The following is an 18,637-nucleotide window of genomic DNA, read 5'->3' on the forward strand; positions in this document are numbered from 1 at the left end:
TTTTCTTATCTCTTTGTGACGAATTATATTATTACAATTTTGAAATATGATGCATTTAACTGCTATCTTACTGTGCGGCCATCAGGCTGCCCAACAGATCCCTGTATCGAGTCTGGGACTTTCTATTAAAATATAATTGCTCTAACCACTAAACAAAGGAAACCAACTTTGCCTTTTAAACATAATTTATTATGGTATAATATTAAATTGCAATTTTATTATTTTATTGCATTTTGCAATTTTTCATATTGTGCACAATGTATTTCACCAGACTGCTATCAGAATATTTTTATATAAAATTATACCCATAATTCATCTGCAATTATGCGAGTCCTTAGTTTTTAAAATATTTTAATTCGCGCGTTATAAATCCCGATCGGCGTTTTGTGAATTTCGATGAACAGTTATAAATATTTCTATTCGTAAATAAATGTAAATAAGGGATAATTGCAGCAAGGGCTTATACACACGCTGCCATGATAAAATCCATTAAAATAAATCAAATAATTACAAAATTTGAATTATGATTTGCTGCATCAGCGCGACTCATGAATAAAAATAATTCAATATTTGCTTACTCGAATATGTACTGTTAGTTGATGGATATAAACTACCGTGTGCAAATATTTGACATTTGTAAATCACTATTTTAATTTTTTTCATTAAAATGAAACATAGTTGCAATGTTTTTGGGTAGGAAGTAAATTTTCATAATGCGCTTCACCGCTTTTATAATATCAGTAGTAAAAAGATAAAAGAAAATAATTTCATTAGTAAGTATTTGTGAAATGAATCTTATATTGGAACTGTTTTACATTAAAAAAACATCGGATATAAAATATAATACTTCATTTTAGAGGGTAACTGAAACTTTCTTACATTCTAACACAAAATTTGTAAAATTATTAAATCTAAAAACGTCTAAAAATTCAAGAAGTCAGGAAAGCAGTAAAACTCTAATCAGTTGTAGAAGTCTGAAAACCTGTAAATAAGTCTAAAAGTCGAAAAAGGTCTAAAAAGTCTAAAAGTGTAAGAATATTTAAAACCGTTTAAAAATTTAAAAATATTTTAGAATGTCTAGATAAGCATAATAGTGTCTGCATTAGTATAAATACGTCCAAAAGAGTCTAAAAACGTCCAAAATAAAATAAGAAATACTAAAATGATCGAATTGTAAGATCAGTAAAAATGTCTAAAACGACCAGAGTAACGTAAAAACATCTAAAAATGCAAAAACGTATCTAAAAATCCTTACAAGTGACGATACGACTAGATATGCCTAATTGTGTCTACATTGATAAATACGTCCAAAAATGACTAAAAACGATATGGATTTCTAGAACAATCAAATATTGTGTAAGATTGTGTAATATATTATGTAATTATTTATTGGCTACAGAATTGGGGCTTTGGCACATTGTAACCTAAAAATTCGCGAAAAAAATAATTTTCCTCGAGGTGAAAATTCTGATAGCCATTTTTTCAGGAAATCGCAATACATCAGTAATTCGCATTGCCAATTATACGCCAGTATGAATATATTCAAAAGCCATTACGGGACTTTTCATTTGCAAAATATGCCCAGATGGGTAAATGCGCGTATCCAATATTTATGCATTATTTGCGTTCTGTATCATGCCTGTCTGTCTTTCCATATATAATTTGTTCCATTTCCGCGGTGCCGGTATTGACGGCTGATATATCAGTGTTTGTTTTTATTGATATTTATTCGTGTCCCCCAAAGTGGGGCCGGAGCATACGCGAATTTTATGATATGCAAATAGAGAGCGTGGAAATGATTATAATTTCGACACTCGTTTTCGCCAATTGTTTTAATAGCTCCCGGATGGTGGGCCCTGGACGGATATTGTACTGGTAAAATGAAACGATTAGTTTTCAACTATTTATCTTCAACAAAGCTTCGCCATTGAGGTTGCAAATCTATCAGAAATGAGGTGCTTTGGCATAGTGAGAAGTGTAAACAATCTGACTGAACCTAACCATTTCAATAAGTAAAAATCCACTTTATCTTTTCCTTTTTTATTTGTACTATCGTCACTGTAAAAAGCTACATTACTGGTCTCTCAAATGTTTGTACCTTTTGAGGAATTGCAGATGGATAATGTAGCAAACAATAAACACAAGACAAATTTGACCTTAGTGAAAAATGATACACATCCTGATCACACACTTATTTATATAGCAGACGATTCTGCCGCACAACAGACCAATGTTATGGCAAGGCCATGTTACGCTCCAACTTCGATACATTATGCTACTAATTTATACTGAATATTGTCAAAATGTCATTTATTTGCTGTGCATTCATACGGTTTACACATTAACTGCAACGTCACTCGTGCGTTATGAAGCTGGGTCAAAAAGATCCTGTTATCTAAGATCGTTTTTTGACATTTGTGCGGTTTCTAGATTAAGTGACAACCTGAGAAAAGCGCCTGACTGTACAGCAACCACATGGTTTTTGACAATGTTTTAAACAAATTAGTATGGACAGTTCTTCATAACATAGCCTTGCCATAACATTAGTTTGTTATGCAACATAGTAAAATATTCGGTTAAAATCCTCGAAACTATATGATTTTTCCGTCCTGTACTCCCAATCAAATTTTCCTTCTAATAATGTTAATGTTTTCTTTAAACCAAGCACATGCACTCTGTGAGTAAAATTGAAAAATTTTCAAACCATAAATTAAGAATCCTCTTAATTTAAATACAAATATGTAATTTTCTAATAGTTCTTAAATTTTAAAGCATGCTTTGAATTTTAGAATTCTAAAAATTACCTGCTCGATTTGATTGGTCGATCATGGGCTGAACGATCCTGCGTCTAGCGTTAATAAACCTGCAAATAAAAAACTAAATTAGTATATACAAATATATTAAATATATTGGTTTTTAATAAAAATAATTTGATTTGTTACAGATTAATTCAAACATGAGATTTTGACGATATATTTCGAATTGAATAAATTATGAGAAAAAGTTAGTGCTAATTAGAAGCACCAACGTATAACTTCGAAATAATTTTTTTATTAATTATATAAACTAGTAGGTTATCTATTGAGCATAAAAGCTTTTTAGTGACCTCCAAGTACTTGGTTCGGCTCTGCAATCTGGACAAGTTTACATCGTGCAGTAGTGATATGTAATTTTACTTATACTTGAAGAGATTTTATGAAATTATACTTGAAATATGATTTTTTATAACTTTCTGTACTATTGTTATATAATTAACAGAAGACATATAAATAACATCAAATTTGAGAAAAATAATTTATTAACTAATTTGTACAATTTATATATTAAAGATTGCGTACAAATTAAAATTCTTTTTTCAGGCATAAGAATACGATTTTCTATATTTATTAAATTTTTAACTTTTTTCAACTGAAATGTTTGAAATGAAAAAAAAACGGCTTATTATAGTTACATGTTTTCTCTATGTTTCAAGCTATTCTAAACCGTTTGAGACCATTTTTAGAAAAAGTATATGTGTGGGCCGATTTTTTACCTTTCATCGATGTTTTTTCAAAACCAGCAAAATCGATTTCAAAAATTTAAAAGCCATTCGGTTTGTTTTTCGAGACGATCGGTCAAACCGTTTCTTTAAAATAAGAAGAAATGTGTAATATTTTTCGTTCGCGTTTTCGTATAAAAAATCTGAACCGAATTTGAAAATTCAGAATTAGACAAAAGATATCATTTGGGAATCGTGCTGATTAGTTATTAGTAATTAAATTTTACAAATTATTTTTTGTCTGCGTTTTTAATGAAACTTACAATGGCGATAAAAGTCATGTTCTTAAGCTAAACCAACAATCCCAAAATATTATAGGCCTTCGAAAAGTGGTTAAATTATAAAAATTTATTAAAGTTTTAGTTTATTTAATTACTGATATTATAAATTTGAAACATATCAATTTTAAATCGCATTTATTAGCTTTTAGCTAGATAGAAAGAAAACTTTTAACAACAAATTACAATATATTTTGATAATAAATCCTTTCATTAATTGTCACAGCTCGTAGTGTGTTAGACAACTTTTTAAATATTAGGTATCTTATGCTGTGTATATTTTTTAAATTCTTTAAATAAAATCTTATAATTAAATAAAAAATTAAATTAAATATATATATATATATATATATATAATTTTACAACAACCAAAAGTATGTTAGTCTGCAATTCACGATCGCGTCTTCCCAGTTCGGCCCTGTCGTTTGACCATACCGAATGAAGGAAATACAAATAAGCTATTGTGATACTATAAATATGATTTCTGATATGATTCCATAACACAAGCTGCTTTAGAGACATTTCTATGCGTATCGCGGCGCTCCATTCTCTCCCCGAACAGTTATGTTTGGTCAAAGTATGATTTGTTGCTGCTCGCCGACAATGCTACATGCTGCAGCAGCAGCAGCAGGCAATACCTGACGCTTCGATTCCTGTCAAGCCGACAGAATTTATGAAGATGAGAATTAGGTACGTGCCAAATAAAAATGGAAACGAGGATAATGCGAAAGTATCGTCGACGATTTCCACAAATAACACGTGACCCACGGTAAAGGAGCAGATTAATTCGGACATGAGATTTTGGCGATATATTTCGGATTGGATAGATCCTGAGATTAATATTGATTCACTTTTATTACGATCTTTAAATACCTTAGATATAGGGTACTGGTACTTGATGACTATGATATTTGCACTTCATACTGCATAAAATTTTCGTAGGATAGACATACAAACATATGATTCAACGTAATTATATATGTTTCTCTCCGAACAATTAATCCAATAAATAAAGAACAATAAGTTTTTAATGAGATGTTTAATTACGACGTTTCGGAACTAGATACGTTCCATCGTCAGGTTTTTATGCAATATTTATCTATAAAACCATATCACAAATTTTTGGTCAAAAGCACTTGCAAAAAATTACTCACAAATACTTGAATTTTTTTTGACTTTACACGACTTGGTAACTGTCTGTAACGCCTTTGATATCAGAAGTGCACAATTATTTTATTTTGTTTTTACTGTCTAATTTTAAAATTTTTAAGTAAGAGTGTAAGCTTGTCTAAAAATAGTTATATAATAATAATAATATATTTAAACATTTTATTCTACGTAGTTATCATCAGTTTTTTATTATTACAAAATATATAAAATATTTCTGTAACGTATACTGATAATATATATTTTTTTATTATAATTCGAATTTTGGTTAATTAATTTTATTTATACCAAATATATAAAGTCATTCTGCTACGTATACTGATATAATATATTATTAATTATTATTATTAGAATTTTAGTAGATCCAACTAAATGCGACATTTTTATTAATTTGATAACATATTTATGAACGTTCTAATTTCCGTTTAAATTAATTTAATTAAAATTTGATAATACACACACCCATAAAATTATGTTATTATATTCCGTTATAATAAAATACTAATTCATTTATATTTTCACTACATTAGTTTCGTTTGTTTCCTCTAATTAAAATCATTAATATACGTTCTGAATATTTTTTCTAATATAGTTCCAAGACGTTGACAATAATTAAAAAAAAATGTTTTTGAGAAAAGACGTGCTGATTAGATTTTGGTAAATGTTGGTCCAGCCGTTTCGGAGATACGTTTTAAGGAAAAAATTCATTTTGATTTCAAAATTTAAAAAAAAGAAAATCATTTCCATTTTTTTTTAATTTGAATATCTAAAATAATTCGGATTTTGATTTTAATTCTAGCTAAAGTTCTAAATCTCCCCTACATACTTCAGATAAATAATTCTAAGTTTGAAAACTTCTTCGATATTCTTCGAATATTTCATAACGGTGCGGGAATTTCCAGCAATTTGTCTCAAGGCATGATGCCATACACCTCTAATTTATATTTTTGCATGAAAAATAAATTTTAATATAAATTTGTATGATTAATATTTCATTATTGTTATATTAACATCAATATTAATATTATATTAAATTTATTGATATTAATTATATATTTATATTGCTAATGAAAATCCAGTTTAAGTAGATTAATAAATTATTGTCGTAAATTTAAAAATTAATGATAGAAATCATTGAGAAACTGCAACATTTAACTTATAAATAAAATTATAAACAATTGAAAATCGTCTTTAACACAACAATATGGTGTATTTAATAGTATAGAATATTTTATTGTTTTTTTCCTACTTGTTACAACATAATTTTCCTTCTATCACATGCCTCGGACAAGGAACCGAAATCCAGGATTTATCCTCCGCCACATGGCAGGAGAGAGTAGGGTGAAATGAGTGTCTAATCTTGAATTTCGTAATATGTGTCACCCTCGCCCCTTATGATTTTTCTAAGATTCATCCATCCGACCTGCGACCCGGGGCGCGGTACAACTAGAGACGTCATGACCCCGGGGTGGGTCTAATATTGCTACGTCGGAGGTAAATAGCATCTGTTACCCGTAGCGCGAATTAACGCCAAAACTCCACTTGGGGCTAGTGGTATCAGGAGAACATCGATATTATGCAAACATCGATATAGGGAAAAGGTTGATCGAGAACATGTGTACTGAGGATGCAGAGATTTGTGAAAATTTTATGCACGTTTTGGGTTGATCAATTGCTAGGCTCTTTTTAGCGTTTTGTTTACATCGAATTAAAAGGTCGATTTTTTGTAAGTGTATTATACACTAGACCTGGTAACATCTGCAGCTATGTTTATTTCAATTACTTTAGCAGCAAAATGTATTCTAAAGACCCTCCTGTACTCTTATATTGTGTTTTTTTACTCATTCTTTATATGTCTACCAAAACGAAATTTTATTATCAGAATTTTTAAATCTCTATACGTAAGACCTTGATCTGCAAAAATAATTAAATATTAAATTAAAATTTTTCGAATGCACAAATTGCATAGGTATGTACAATATTCGTAGAAAGCGGAGAAAGAAGTTCTTAGTAGTGCATTTATACAAATAATTTGTATACCTCTTATAGATTTTTACTCTAAATTGCCAAATCAATCAAGCTAAATAAATTTATTAACAATCTTTCACCATGATATAATTTTTTTTACTACCCTACAACAAACATTATTGGATCAATTAAAGTACAGAGTTGCTTAGAATGCGATGGAAATGTCACAGAATCGGTTTTGTAATTTTTAATATTAATTATTATTTACGAACGTAAATTGTGTGATATATAATGTTGTCATGGAAAATTTGATAAAAAAATAGATGCAGAAATGCAGAATTCATGAACATATTTGAAGACAGTAGACTCAAAAAAATATATTATGTAAAAATATAATTCTATGATGGAGGTGTATCCATATAATTTCATAATAATTTATGAAATAATTATATAAGATATAATTTCAGCAATAAAAGTTTTAAATAATCAACTAATTAACAAACAATTACGTGATACCTTAGTGGAATCCTTTAAAGAACTTTGCTCTATATCATATTATAGAGTTTGCCAAACAATTATTATTTCATTGATTTTGTGTCGATAAAAAGTTATTTTATAAAAAACTAGTGGGGTGGTGGCATCGTGCCTTAAGGCAAATTGCTGGAACTTTCCGTACGGTAACGAAATGTTCGAGAAATATTAAATGTTTTAGCTTAGTTCTCTTAAAAACTGCCATTTTTTGTACATTTAGCTCCGTATCTTTGAAATGGCTGGGCCAGCCTTTGCGAAAAACTAATAACCACTTCTCCTAATCGTTACTAATTGAATGTTTTTTAGATCATTCAAATCGGATGTTCCGTTCTCTCAAAAACTCGATTTCTATTTTCTGCACTCTTTGCTCTTTATCTCCGAAACTGCTAAACCTGCCTTTGCCAAAAACTAATCAGCACATCTCCTTATCAATAGGAATCGAATGTTTTTTGAACCATTCAAATCGGTTGATCCTTACGCCCGAAAACGTGGGCGAAAAATTGTATGCATACAATACATACACACACACTCACATCCATTTTTTCTGAAGTATGCCAAAATGTTCAGAAACCTTCAAAACGTCGAGAATTGTAAAAATTTTCAATTCCGATTTTCGGCACATTACAATAACTTACCCTACGGGAAGTTAAAAATATTATAAATTTTTTTAACATTATGAATTAAATTATAGCTTAACTGCTGTTTTTGCTAATTATAAATTTTTACTTTCAATCCTTTCATTTATGAATCAAATTTCATTGTCCTTATTTATTTGTTTATTTTATTTATTTATTCATAAGCAAGCCGTAATCAATAATAATAGATATTATTTCAGGCTCTTGTCAAGCTTATTCATAATTAATAATAAAAGGATAGTAATTTTATAATAATCATAGTAGCTGCACGAATTTGGCTTCTAAAAAAAGAACCGAAAAAGGCATTCTGAGATATAGTTTATTTTTATATTGAAAGCTATTAGAAAACAACTCCACAGTCGCCTTTCTAATTAGAATATTGCAGCAATGAGGGTAAAGGGCTACTTTTACTTGAAAAAATATTACTATGCAAATTTCCAAGCCGATGTCACTACTGCTTGACAGCAGGCTGCTTCAAGCGGGTATCGAACCATAAATCGAACACTGTATTGTCAATGCTGTCAATCAGCATCTACATATAATAAATAATAATGGATAGTACTGCCCTAGATCAGGTACGTGAGCTGAGTTAAACTCCAACTCGATTAGGAAAGATCAGTGTGAGTGCAGTCACACCGCAGTGTCCGTAATGGGGTATTTTTAATTAGAAATATATTTTTAATCTAAAATAAACATCACTGCTGCATGATATCAGGTTGTGAAGAACCCACGACCCAGTTCATACAAGTCAGTGCGCTTAATCATTACGTCGGGCTCGCCCGTAGGTAAGCGGTTAAGAGCAACGGGACCTGAATCAGAGATCCCGGGTTCGATACCCACTTCGAGCAGTCTGTTGTCAGGCAGCAGTGACAACGATTTTCACTTGGAATTATAGATAGCAATATGTTTCCAAGTGAAAATAGCCCTTGCCCGCCATTGCTGCACCAATAAAAGGTCAGCCCTATTAGATTAATTCTAATAACAAAAATCATCAAATATGAATGGATTAACCATTGGGTTACCATCTGAAAAATACGAAGTAAGGAGAAGTTTCAGCCCAATAGCTCATAGAACATAAGGTTCTGATTGCTGTTAAAAATTAACAAAAAAAATCATTACGTCATGAATCACCCATTACATATAGTACTGAAAAATATTTTTTCTTAAGTTATTTATTATAAACAAGCTCAACAATAGCCTGAAAGATTCTATTTGTATCTTGCTTATAAATGAACACTATGTGGATATGACGCCTCGCAGTTGATTTTAGATGTGACACAAATGTGCAAATTCGAAGTTGCTCATAATAATTAGAAAAGGGTTTCGAGTAACCTGTGGCACGAAACGTATATATGCGTATTCCGTCATTCGGAGGCAGATCGGGCCTCCTATAGTGGTCCCATCAGCCGCAATACATCGGCGTTCGTCTCCCGGAGACGCCGCAGGGCAGATGGTTACGCAGCGATACGAGGAGCCGGGTCTCCGTACCTAGACCCATGCTTCATTCACGGGATAATGTTTTTCTAGACAATTTGTTCCAAAAGCATTAATCACTCGGATGCCTGTGACAACTTATGCATGACTGACTATGTATATGATAGTAGGGGTCGTGAGCAGGACTCGGAGGGGGTGCCAGTCAAAGAGTTACACAGTATTACATGAATGTGTCACATGGACATGCGATTCGAACACTATTAACATATTAATATTGTTACGGTACGGCAAGTGCGAGACGAATTTTAACATTGAGGGTGATAATTAGAGCGATTTTTGTACGCATGTAGTGTAGGATATTAAGCAATATAATCGAAGTACACGGAAATTTCATCCTTGACTTTTTGAATACTAAACCCTAAACCTTTTGTATACTTTTAAATAAAAAAAAACTAGCAGCACATTTAGATTTTACACATATGGTGGAGCAGAGCTACCAATATATCCAAAACAAGTCAAGTTACAATTTTTTTTAACAACAATATTTGAAAGTAAAGGGTAAAGATGTGTAACTAGCCATACTTTATATCAAGCAACATCGCTATCAGAAAATTAACGGCCATGCTTAAACTCTGCTAACAAATATTTCTGACAAAACACCAGATTAAGGTTATATACAATGTTATCTTTGTAAAAAACGTGACCTTGAAATTTACGCTTTGCATTGGTTGAATATGTTAGCTATTATTGCGTAAAATCCCTTTAAAATTAAAAATAAGACATTGGATCTCTTTGCCCCCTGGCTGTCTCATTTTACCCCATCTATGACATAAAAAGGAATAGATAATAAATTTTAGAAAAATAGTAAAAAATCACATTTCTATTATTAGAAAATAACTGAACATAGTATAATTGTCGTTTTTTAGGTATGTGTTATGTGCTGTGATGTATTTCATATAGTTTAGTAAGACAGTGTAATTACATAAAATTATACTTTTGTTCCTGTTTCTACCCTAATCCAATAATTATTTACTTTAATTAATTAATTATTAAATTATTTTGTATATATTTAATTATAAAGTATCACTATTGTAGTGACAATTAGTTACAGAACATAAAAATAATTAAACATATTAATTAATAATATTTATTAACTAATTATTAAACTCAATTGATGTTTTTAAAAACAAACTGTACCAGATCGATGAAATAAGATTATTTCGGACTTATTGTTAGTACAAAATATTCAAAATATATAATTTTTAAAGTCACAAGAAGATTTCAATTTGTAGTTATTAATTAATAGTTATCCATTAATATAAAAACATTAAACTTTGAATAATATATTATTAAATTTAATTAGCAATTATTTGACTTATTGCACAAAATTTAAAAAAAATCATATGTTTTGTGCGCAATCGATTCTTGAAAAAATACTATCAACTACTCGTAATCAAATTTTACTTTCAAATGAATTCTCAATTTATATACATTTGAATCTTACGACCCAACTACCCGTCTATAATATGACTTGCTAAATATGAACATGACATCAAACGCCTTCAAGAAATATAGAAATACATTATCACGATCAAATGGATTGACATTAACGACTTCACCACTACTAATTCCATATCCTTTGCTAATTTGTATATTTCAATATTAATTCGATATTGAGATTTAATAGTATTTTTAATTTTTATGTAACGACAGACCTCATGAATTATTCACAAAATTATTTGTTTTAAATGATTTATAATTCTTTTTTGGATTCATTAAATATGTAAGAACCTAACTGATAATTAAATATGTACAAAATTAGTTTTCAAAACTGATTAAAATTTTACTTCACTACGATAATTACTTTGGTGTTTTAACGAAAATCATTCATTAGAACGAATCCTATGAATTTTTTATACGGTTTGTATTATACTAGTGCCTGTTTAAAGCCTGATTTATTAAGAAGTTTAAAACTAAAATCACCGCTTCACAAAAAATGTGTTAGAAACACGGAATCTTATTACCATAGTTTATGCTCCAAAGATTTTCTTACAGACATCCAAATACACACAAACACAAGCACGGGTAATTAAATTCATAAATGGTTTTATTTCATTTGACTAAAAAAATCATTAACAATGATTAAAAAAAACTAAATTAGAATCTGGGTATAATATTTTTAATTGAATTTTTTTTAATATATCGTGTACGAACTACTAAAAATGCAAAACTCGTGATATTTATTATTCGTTTCATCAATTTTGTATTTATTGAAGCTATTGTATGCGCCAATTTATTTTAAAAAACGAAAAAGTTTAACCTATTGAACTAATTAAAAGAGATAAATAAATTAACAGTTTTACTCTTAAATTTACAAAGCAACAAGTTATTGTATACAAAATAATATAATTTTGATCTTTGGGTGCTAATATTCCATTTAAATTTACCTTGCCCAAATGCTTCTGAATTTGAAAATGAGATTTTCGGCATTTCGAAGGCAAAATTTAAGTTTTGAATATATATTCACAAGATGCCATTCATTATGCCCTTTAAAGTCAATAATTTTGGCTATAGAAAACAAAAACGTGATCTACAAATCACGAATTTTTGGTATATTTTGACTTTCCCCACATGCTCCTAGTTTTTTGATAAAATATTGAATGCAACTCTTTCAGAATCATATAGATGTTAAGTATAATACCGATGAGAACAATATACATTGTCAGAAAAATACTAAGGTGGCACTGTGGGCTACAAAAACGCAAAACAGTGATGCGGCAATAACTCAGTCAGTTGCGTGCCTGACCCACACGCCAAGGTTACTCGGTTCGAGCCCTGGCACTGACATAGAATTTTTATTTGAGTTGCCACATTGAAGTCAGGTAGAAAATGTTGGTTTGAGATGGAGTACAATTAGAAGTTAAAAAAGAAAGTTAGAAGAAAAAAAAGAATGAAAAAGTCAGTTATAAAAAATAGCATTTATAAAGATAGTATATGATATAAAAAAGATAGTATAAAAATCTTAAAGAAAATTGAAGATATGGCCAATGCTCTAACAATAAGTGAAAGAGACCAACAAAAAATAAATAAAAAAGAACAAGGTAACAACAGTGGTTCTTACAGAATTGTAGTTAGTGATGATTGCGGTTAGTGATGAAAATGAAATATATAAGCAAAGTATTATTATAATATTCATAACAATAATCCCAAGTGGTTTTCGAATTAAGTAATGATTATCCCATGTGAATTCTTACCGCGGCTGGTGTATCGATATTGCATGCCCGCCACCGCCACCGTCACCGCCGCCGCCGCCGCCGATGTAATAGTTTCGTATCTCCGGCAAATAGAAGTCGATAGGCGGAGCCGAGGCGATACAGAGTGGGTATACGCTTTCGATTTGCTGTTAGAAGAACACGTGGAAAACTGTGAATTCAGAATTCAGAATTCTGCAACCGATAATAATTCAGGCATCCGTTAAACACGCAATTTGTCGGTTACGCACGTAACGGCGTAATGCGCCGTTGCTACGCAGATCGGGCCGAACACCAGAACACCACATAAGCACATAGGCACATAGGCACATAGGCACATCGATACGCAGGCACATATCCTGCACGGGGTACGTGCTCGACCATGTGCGGATTCGAGATCTTTATCGATGTTGGGCAAGTATCGATGTTGAAGCACCCTTGATAGGAGGACAAATTGATTGCAGGTCTATATTGATTCGGTTAACTCATTTCAGCTCGTTGTTCTACTTACAGTTAGTATACTTGTACAACTATCTTTAGTATTGTCTTACTTTAACTCGGCAACACTTTGTAACGTTTATAAACAAAAATGCAAATAAAAATGAAAACACATAACCCCATGTAGACTATGACACCTAGACTATCATCTTGGGCTATATGCCAGTTTCAAGTTAGTAGTGAATGTTAGGCAAAAATTTATTTTAATGGTTCCTTAGTCAAGTACAACACGTTTACTGGTTTATTCCTAATTCAGTTCATATGTGGGCTCGCTCATAGGTAAGTAAGTGACTAGAACCACCGGACCTGAATCAGAGGTCCCAGGTTCAATCCCGCGTTCCGAGCAGCTTGTTGTCAAGCTGTACTGTCAATGGTCTTCACTTGGATATATAGATAGCAATACGTTTCCAAGCAAAAGTAGCTCTGGTCTGGCATCGCTGCATCAATAAATATGCGCCCTATTACAGAAATTGCAACAAAAATTCATCACACAGTGATGGAACAACTGGTTGTGCTGCTATTTGTAGAACCGATTAGTATTAAGTCAAATCAGCCCAACAGCTTATAGAACTCTTAAGGTCTGATTGCTTCAAATAATAATAAAAAAAATCATATATACATTAGTCTGTTAAACTACTTATACTTGTGGTTGAAAATTGATATTTTACAAAAAATTATTGGTAAATTAGTACAAAATTAATTTTGTAGCTCCAATATGTGTATGAAAAATGGACCATTACATAAATGTGTATTAATTTATTTTGAATTGAAGAGAAAGCACATAAGCTCAAATATGAAAAAAATACTCCAGCTTGGGGGGTGCAGATTGAAGTTGTTTGTCCATGATAAGTAAACATCAATCATAAGGGTTTCTTGGTGAAACCCATATCAATAAAGTCAACTTTTATTAAGTAGTTGTAATGTAATTATATTATGTAGTTCCATTGTAAATAACAATATATTTGTCACTATTTTTACAGTTTAATATAATCAGATTGAACCTTTAGGTTTTACAAGGTTATCAGCAAACTGTATATAACTTTAAGTAGAATCTCTTCAGTCTGAAACTTTGCAAGCTTAAGCTTAAACAAGCTTCAAAATTTATATTTTTTTAAATCTCATGGCCATTTTTAAATCTTTTATTAGCAATAGTTTATTGAAGTACTTTGATGACGTTTTAACCTGTTCAATGTAAGGTAATTAGTAGCATTAGAAATCGTCGTGCCTATATATATGAATAGATTCATTGGTGATTATCGGGGTTTTCATAGCCCTGTAATAAGTTATAATTATAATTATTTAAATTATAATTCTGCCTTGCACCAATTTTATTTTTCATTTATAATATGAAATAAGTATATTCGAAATAAAATCTACAAATTCAAAATAAAACCTTAGATCCACTCATAAAGTGAGTTTGACCATGAAAATGTAATACTAACTCCAAGTATATTGCATTTTTGTAAAAATGCACTACTTTTATACATCCATAACTTTTATACCGATTGATATGAATAAGGTATTCGTTAATAATAATAGTAAGTATATTTTCACGGAGCCCCTTTCTCCTATACATTACGCCTCCTGTCTTCGCATCGCAAATCGCGCTAATAACATCATTTATGCGAAAAGAAACATGACCGACAAAAGCTTTGTTGAGATCAAAAATGAAACGTCATTCATACATCGATCGGGGTGTTCGATAATAAATATCGTAAATTGATTCGGAGAGCTAGTTTTCTGCATTAGTAACAATTAGGAAAAATCAATAATAAATAATTCATAGAGACCAAATGCGATTTGATACAGGGTATAGCTTGACTGAAAGGTTCGTGGGTAAAATGGTTCACCACCAAAAGATGTTTTGGTTGTGAATACCGTTGTTTACCTTATGCGACCTTTAGGAAGTAATTCTATTGAACATAGTATTATAGTTGCTTGTTTGATACGTGTTACGTGTTGCGATGTAGTTCATTTGGTATAGGCAGTATAAGTACTCAAAGTCAAATTGAACCTTTGTGCCTCGCCGAACACTATACATACATACATATACATAAATACACACACACACATATATATATATATATATATATATATATACTCATATATAATTATAAACTGTTAATATGCCATTTCGGAATATTTTATTATAATTTCCAGCCTATTATTCTGTTAAGATTCTAGAAGGCTGCAGCAGATAAAGTCGCTTTAACATTACAATAGAAGTTGCATGACTGAAAACTTCCCAGTTTTCTCATTCGGTGTACAATTACCTGTAAAATTGTACTTAATAGTTGAAATGATTTATGACTATAAAAGCTTTTGAGTTTCAACAAAAAATACATAATATATAGCCAAACCCTTTATTACTGTAAGTGGGCACCGAGGTATAAAGACGTAATTTTGAAATGCAATTTTCAAATCGAAATATAATTTTATTGATATATCTTTCTTGTTTTCTATTAATTCGGTGAAATGATTATAAGTTAATGTACCTTATAATAAAAACACTTAATTTTAAACGTCTACACATCTACAAACATTTATATTAGTATAGTTAAATTCGGAAAACTGAGTTTTGGACAATCTGATATCATGCAGTATTTATAACTAATTGCAATATAGGTCAGGGCGAGGCACAAAGATACATTTAGAATTTTAGTAATAATACTGTGAAAACTAAACTAACTACATCACAACAAATATTTGGCTATGTTCAGTAAAACTCTCAGCTAATTCATCATTGTAGAAATGTATTTTTTGCAGTTTTTCAAAAAATTGTCACCTTTCTTACCCCACTTCTTAGGCAGGGTAAAATAGGACGACCAAAGGGCAAACAGGTTCAATGTCTTATTTTTTATTTTAAAGTGATACGAAATAAAGGCTATAGATATTTTACAGAGATAACATTGTATATAACCTTCATGTGGTATTTAGTCAGAAATATTTAGCAGAGTTGGAATAACTATTTATTTAATTTATCTCTTATAAAATTGCATTTGTCATATGTTCAGTTGGTCCTTTTTAGTCCACCCACGTGTAAGCTCTGATAGAGGTTATAAAACTTATAAACTAAAACTAAATCTAATTAACAATACACCTTATAAAACAATTAAATAACGTGTACTCAATATTTATATTAAGGTCTCGTAAACTAAACAACAATGCTCACAACCAAAAAAACTAACAACAAAAGAAAATACTATTGTTATGGATTTTCGAACATGTTCGTTTTTCTCTTTATAGGAACGTCGTAAAGATCAAAGTGATGGCTATACATCTTTTTGCCTCTATTTTCAATTACTGTTAAAAATTCTTAACTATACTTGTTTTTGAGATATCGGTGGTGAAATTTTTCCAGCGGATCTTTAATCTCTGCACTATCCTATACTTAAAAATTATATTCAGATATTGTAAACTAAACAATAGTGTTCAAATCCAAAAAAACTAAATACAAAAAAATACTTTCGTTAAAATATTGACAATGTAGTCGTTCATCTCGTGCTAGCGACGTCGCCCGAATAAAGGCGATGACTGATTACACATATTTTGCCCTCTACTGTAAAATAGTAAAGTTAAAAAAATCCAGACTTTACATGGTTTTGAGATATTGGTCGTGGACCTTTTTACCCACGCACCTTTAAGCTCCGTTCTACTCTATTTCCCTGAATCGAGTTTGAGTAAAGCACCCATTATTATAGCTAAAATAATTTTTAAACCTATTAGTATCAAATGATATTCAAGATGTAGATGACATCTAAAAACAAACTAAGTGCTCATCGGACAATTAAATATCAAAGAACCAAATCTACAAACGATCAATGAAAATTAATGAAAATGGAAAACTCGGATGGAAAAACTAAGCCTTTCCGAGAGTGACACCCCCTCGGATGCAGACAGCCATTTTGGTTTATTACGAAAGGAGCAGCGAGTGGCTCCGAGACAGGAGTGAGAGGGACCGTGCGCCAATTAAGCGCGCCAGCTGCTGAAATTAATGTATCCCTGCTTTTAAGATGTAATTGGCCCGTTTATAATTTACCTACCGAAATTTATACCATGAACCGTAGATATATTATGTTATGTATGCTTAATTGTGGAAGCATGACGTACCGAGGAAAGGATATAATGGAACGATGCGTTTATCAAATTATTTTATTATTGTTTTTGGCATAATGAAAACACTTGCAAAAATTGTGAAAATATAAAATTGGAAATTCTATTAAACTAAGCTTTTTGAGTAGGGTAGGGCGAGTCACAAAGTCAAATTTGACCTTCAGTAATTATACAGCCTAAACCAAATGTACTACATGACAACATTTAACATTTAAACAAACAACTTTCTATGTTCAGTTCCAATTAATTCCTAAATAGAGAATGATGATTTTTTTTACTATTTTCTAAAACTTGTCATCTGTGCCTTTTGCCCCATTTTGCGGGGTAATAAAGAACAGTCAAGGGGCAAACCAATCCAATGTTTATCTTTTTACTTTGCAATGGATTTTATGAAATAATAGCTACTTTAATTAAACAATGCAAAATACAAATTTCATAGGCACATTTTTCACGAAGGTCACACTGTTGGTCACGTATTTCCTATGAAATATTCATCAGCAGAGTAGAAATAATATTCATTTATTTATGTCTTGTAAAATTGCTTTTTTAACTTGTTGTTTACACATTTGCCAGTGTAAATGTTCAGCTGGCCCTTTTTACCCCAATGACATGTAACCTTTCATAAAAGTTATATAAAAAAACTGTTGAATCTGACTTAAAACAATTATATTAATTTCAGGTTTCGTGAACATTCGTAAATCAATCAATTCGTAAAAATTATATTAGGCAAACGACCTAACTCTAAACAAGAAAACTGATAACGAAGAAGAAATATTTCTGTTACAAATATTGATACATGTCCATTTATCTCCTGATAGTGACGTCACACGAATTAGGTGATGGCTGGTTACACATCTTTTGCCCTCTCCTTTAGAATAGTGTCGTTAAAAAACACTTTACTTGTTTTTTAGATAATGGTGGTAGACTTTTTAATCCATGACCTTTAAGCCCCGAAACTTCCTTAATTTGAGTTAGACATTTTTATCGAGCCCGAATGCAGGGTATTTGTATTATTTTATATACTGCTTAATAATAAACGAGTACTCGGTACAAAGATAGACTCATGATTTAAGAACATCAACTAGATTATAAAGGTTTCTAATTTAAATTCTATATCAAACTTTCGACATATTTTCGATAAATATTACAAAAAAATAGATATCACTGCTGCTTGACTTTAAATTATAACTTTACAAAACTCAATGCTTCATACTCAAATATAAA

General features: G+C 30.7%; 1 protein-coding gene across 1 annotated transcript in view; it reads right to left on the reverse strand.

Annotated features, from left to right (window-relative positions):
- Positions 1-18,637, reverse strand: part of LOC113375900 (homeobox protein homothorax-like) — a 575,379-nt gene that overhangs the window by 47,257 nt on the left and 509,485 nt on the right. The window contains exon 13 of the mRNA XM_026615844.1: positions 2,805-2,863. Coding sequence (XP_026471629.1) covers positions 2,805-2,863 — 59 coding nt within the window. The remainder of the gene's footprint in view (positions 1-2,804; positions 2,864-18,637) is intronic.

Source organism: Ctenocephalides felis, unplaced genomic scaffold (assembly GCF_003426905.1).
Source record: "Ctenocephalides felis isolate EL2017-DRISC unplaced genomic scaffold, ASM342690v1 CF-g0.4_SCAFFOLD_01886, whole genome shotgun sequence".
NCBI lineage: Eukaryota > Metazoa > Arthropoda > Insecta > Siphonaptera > Pulicidae > Ctenocephalides > Ctenocephalides felis.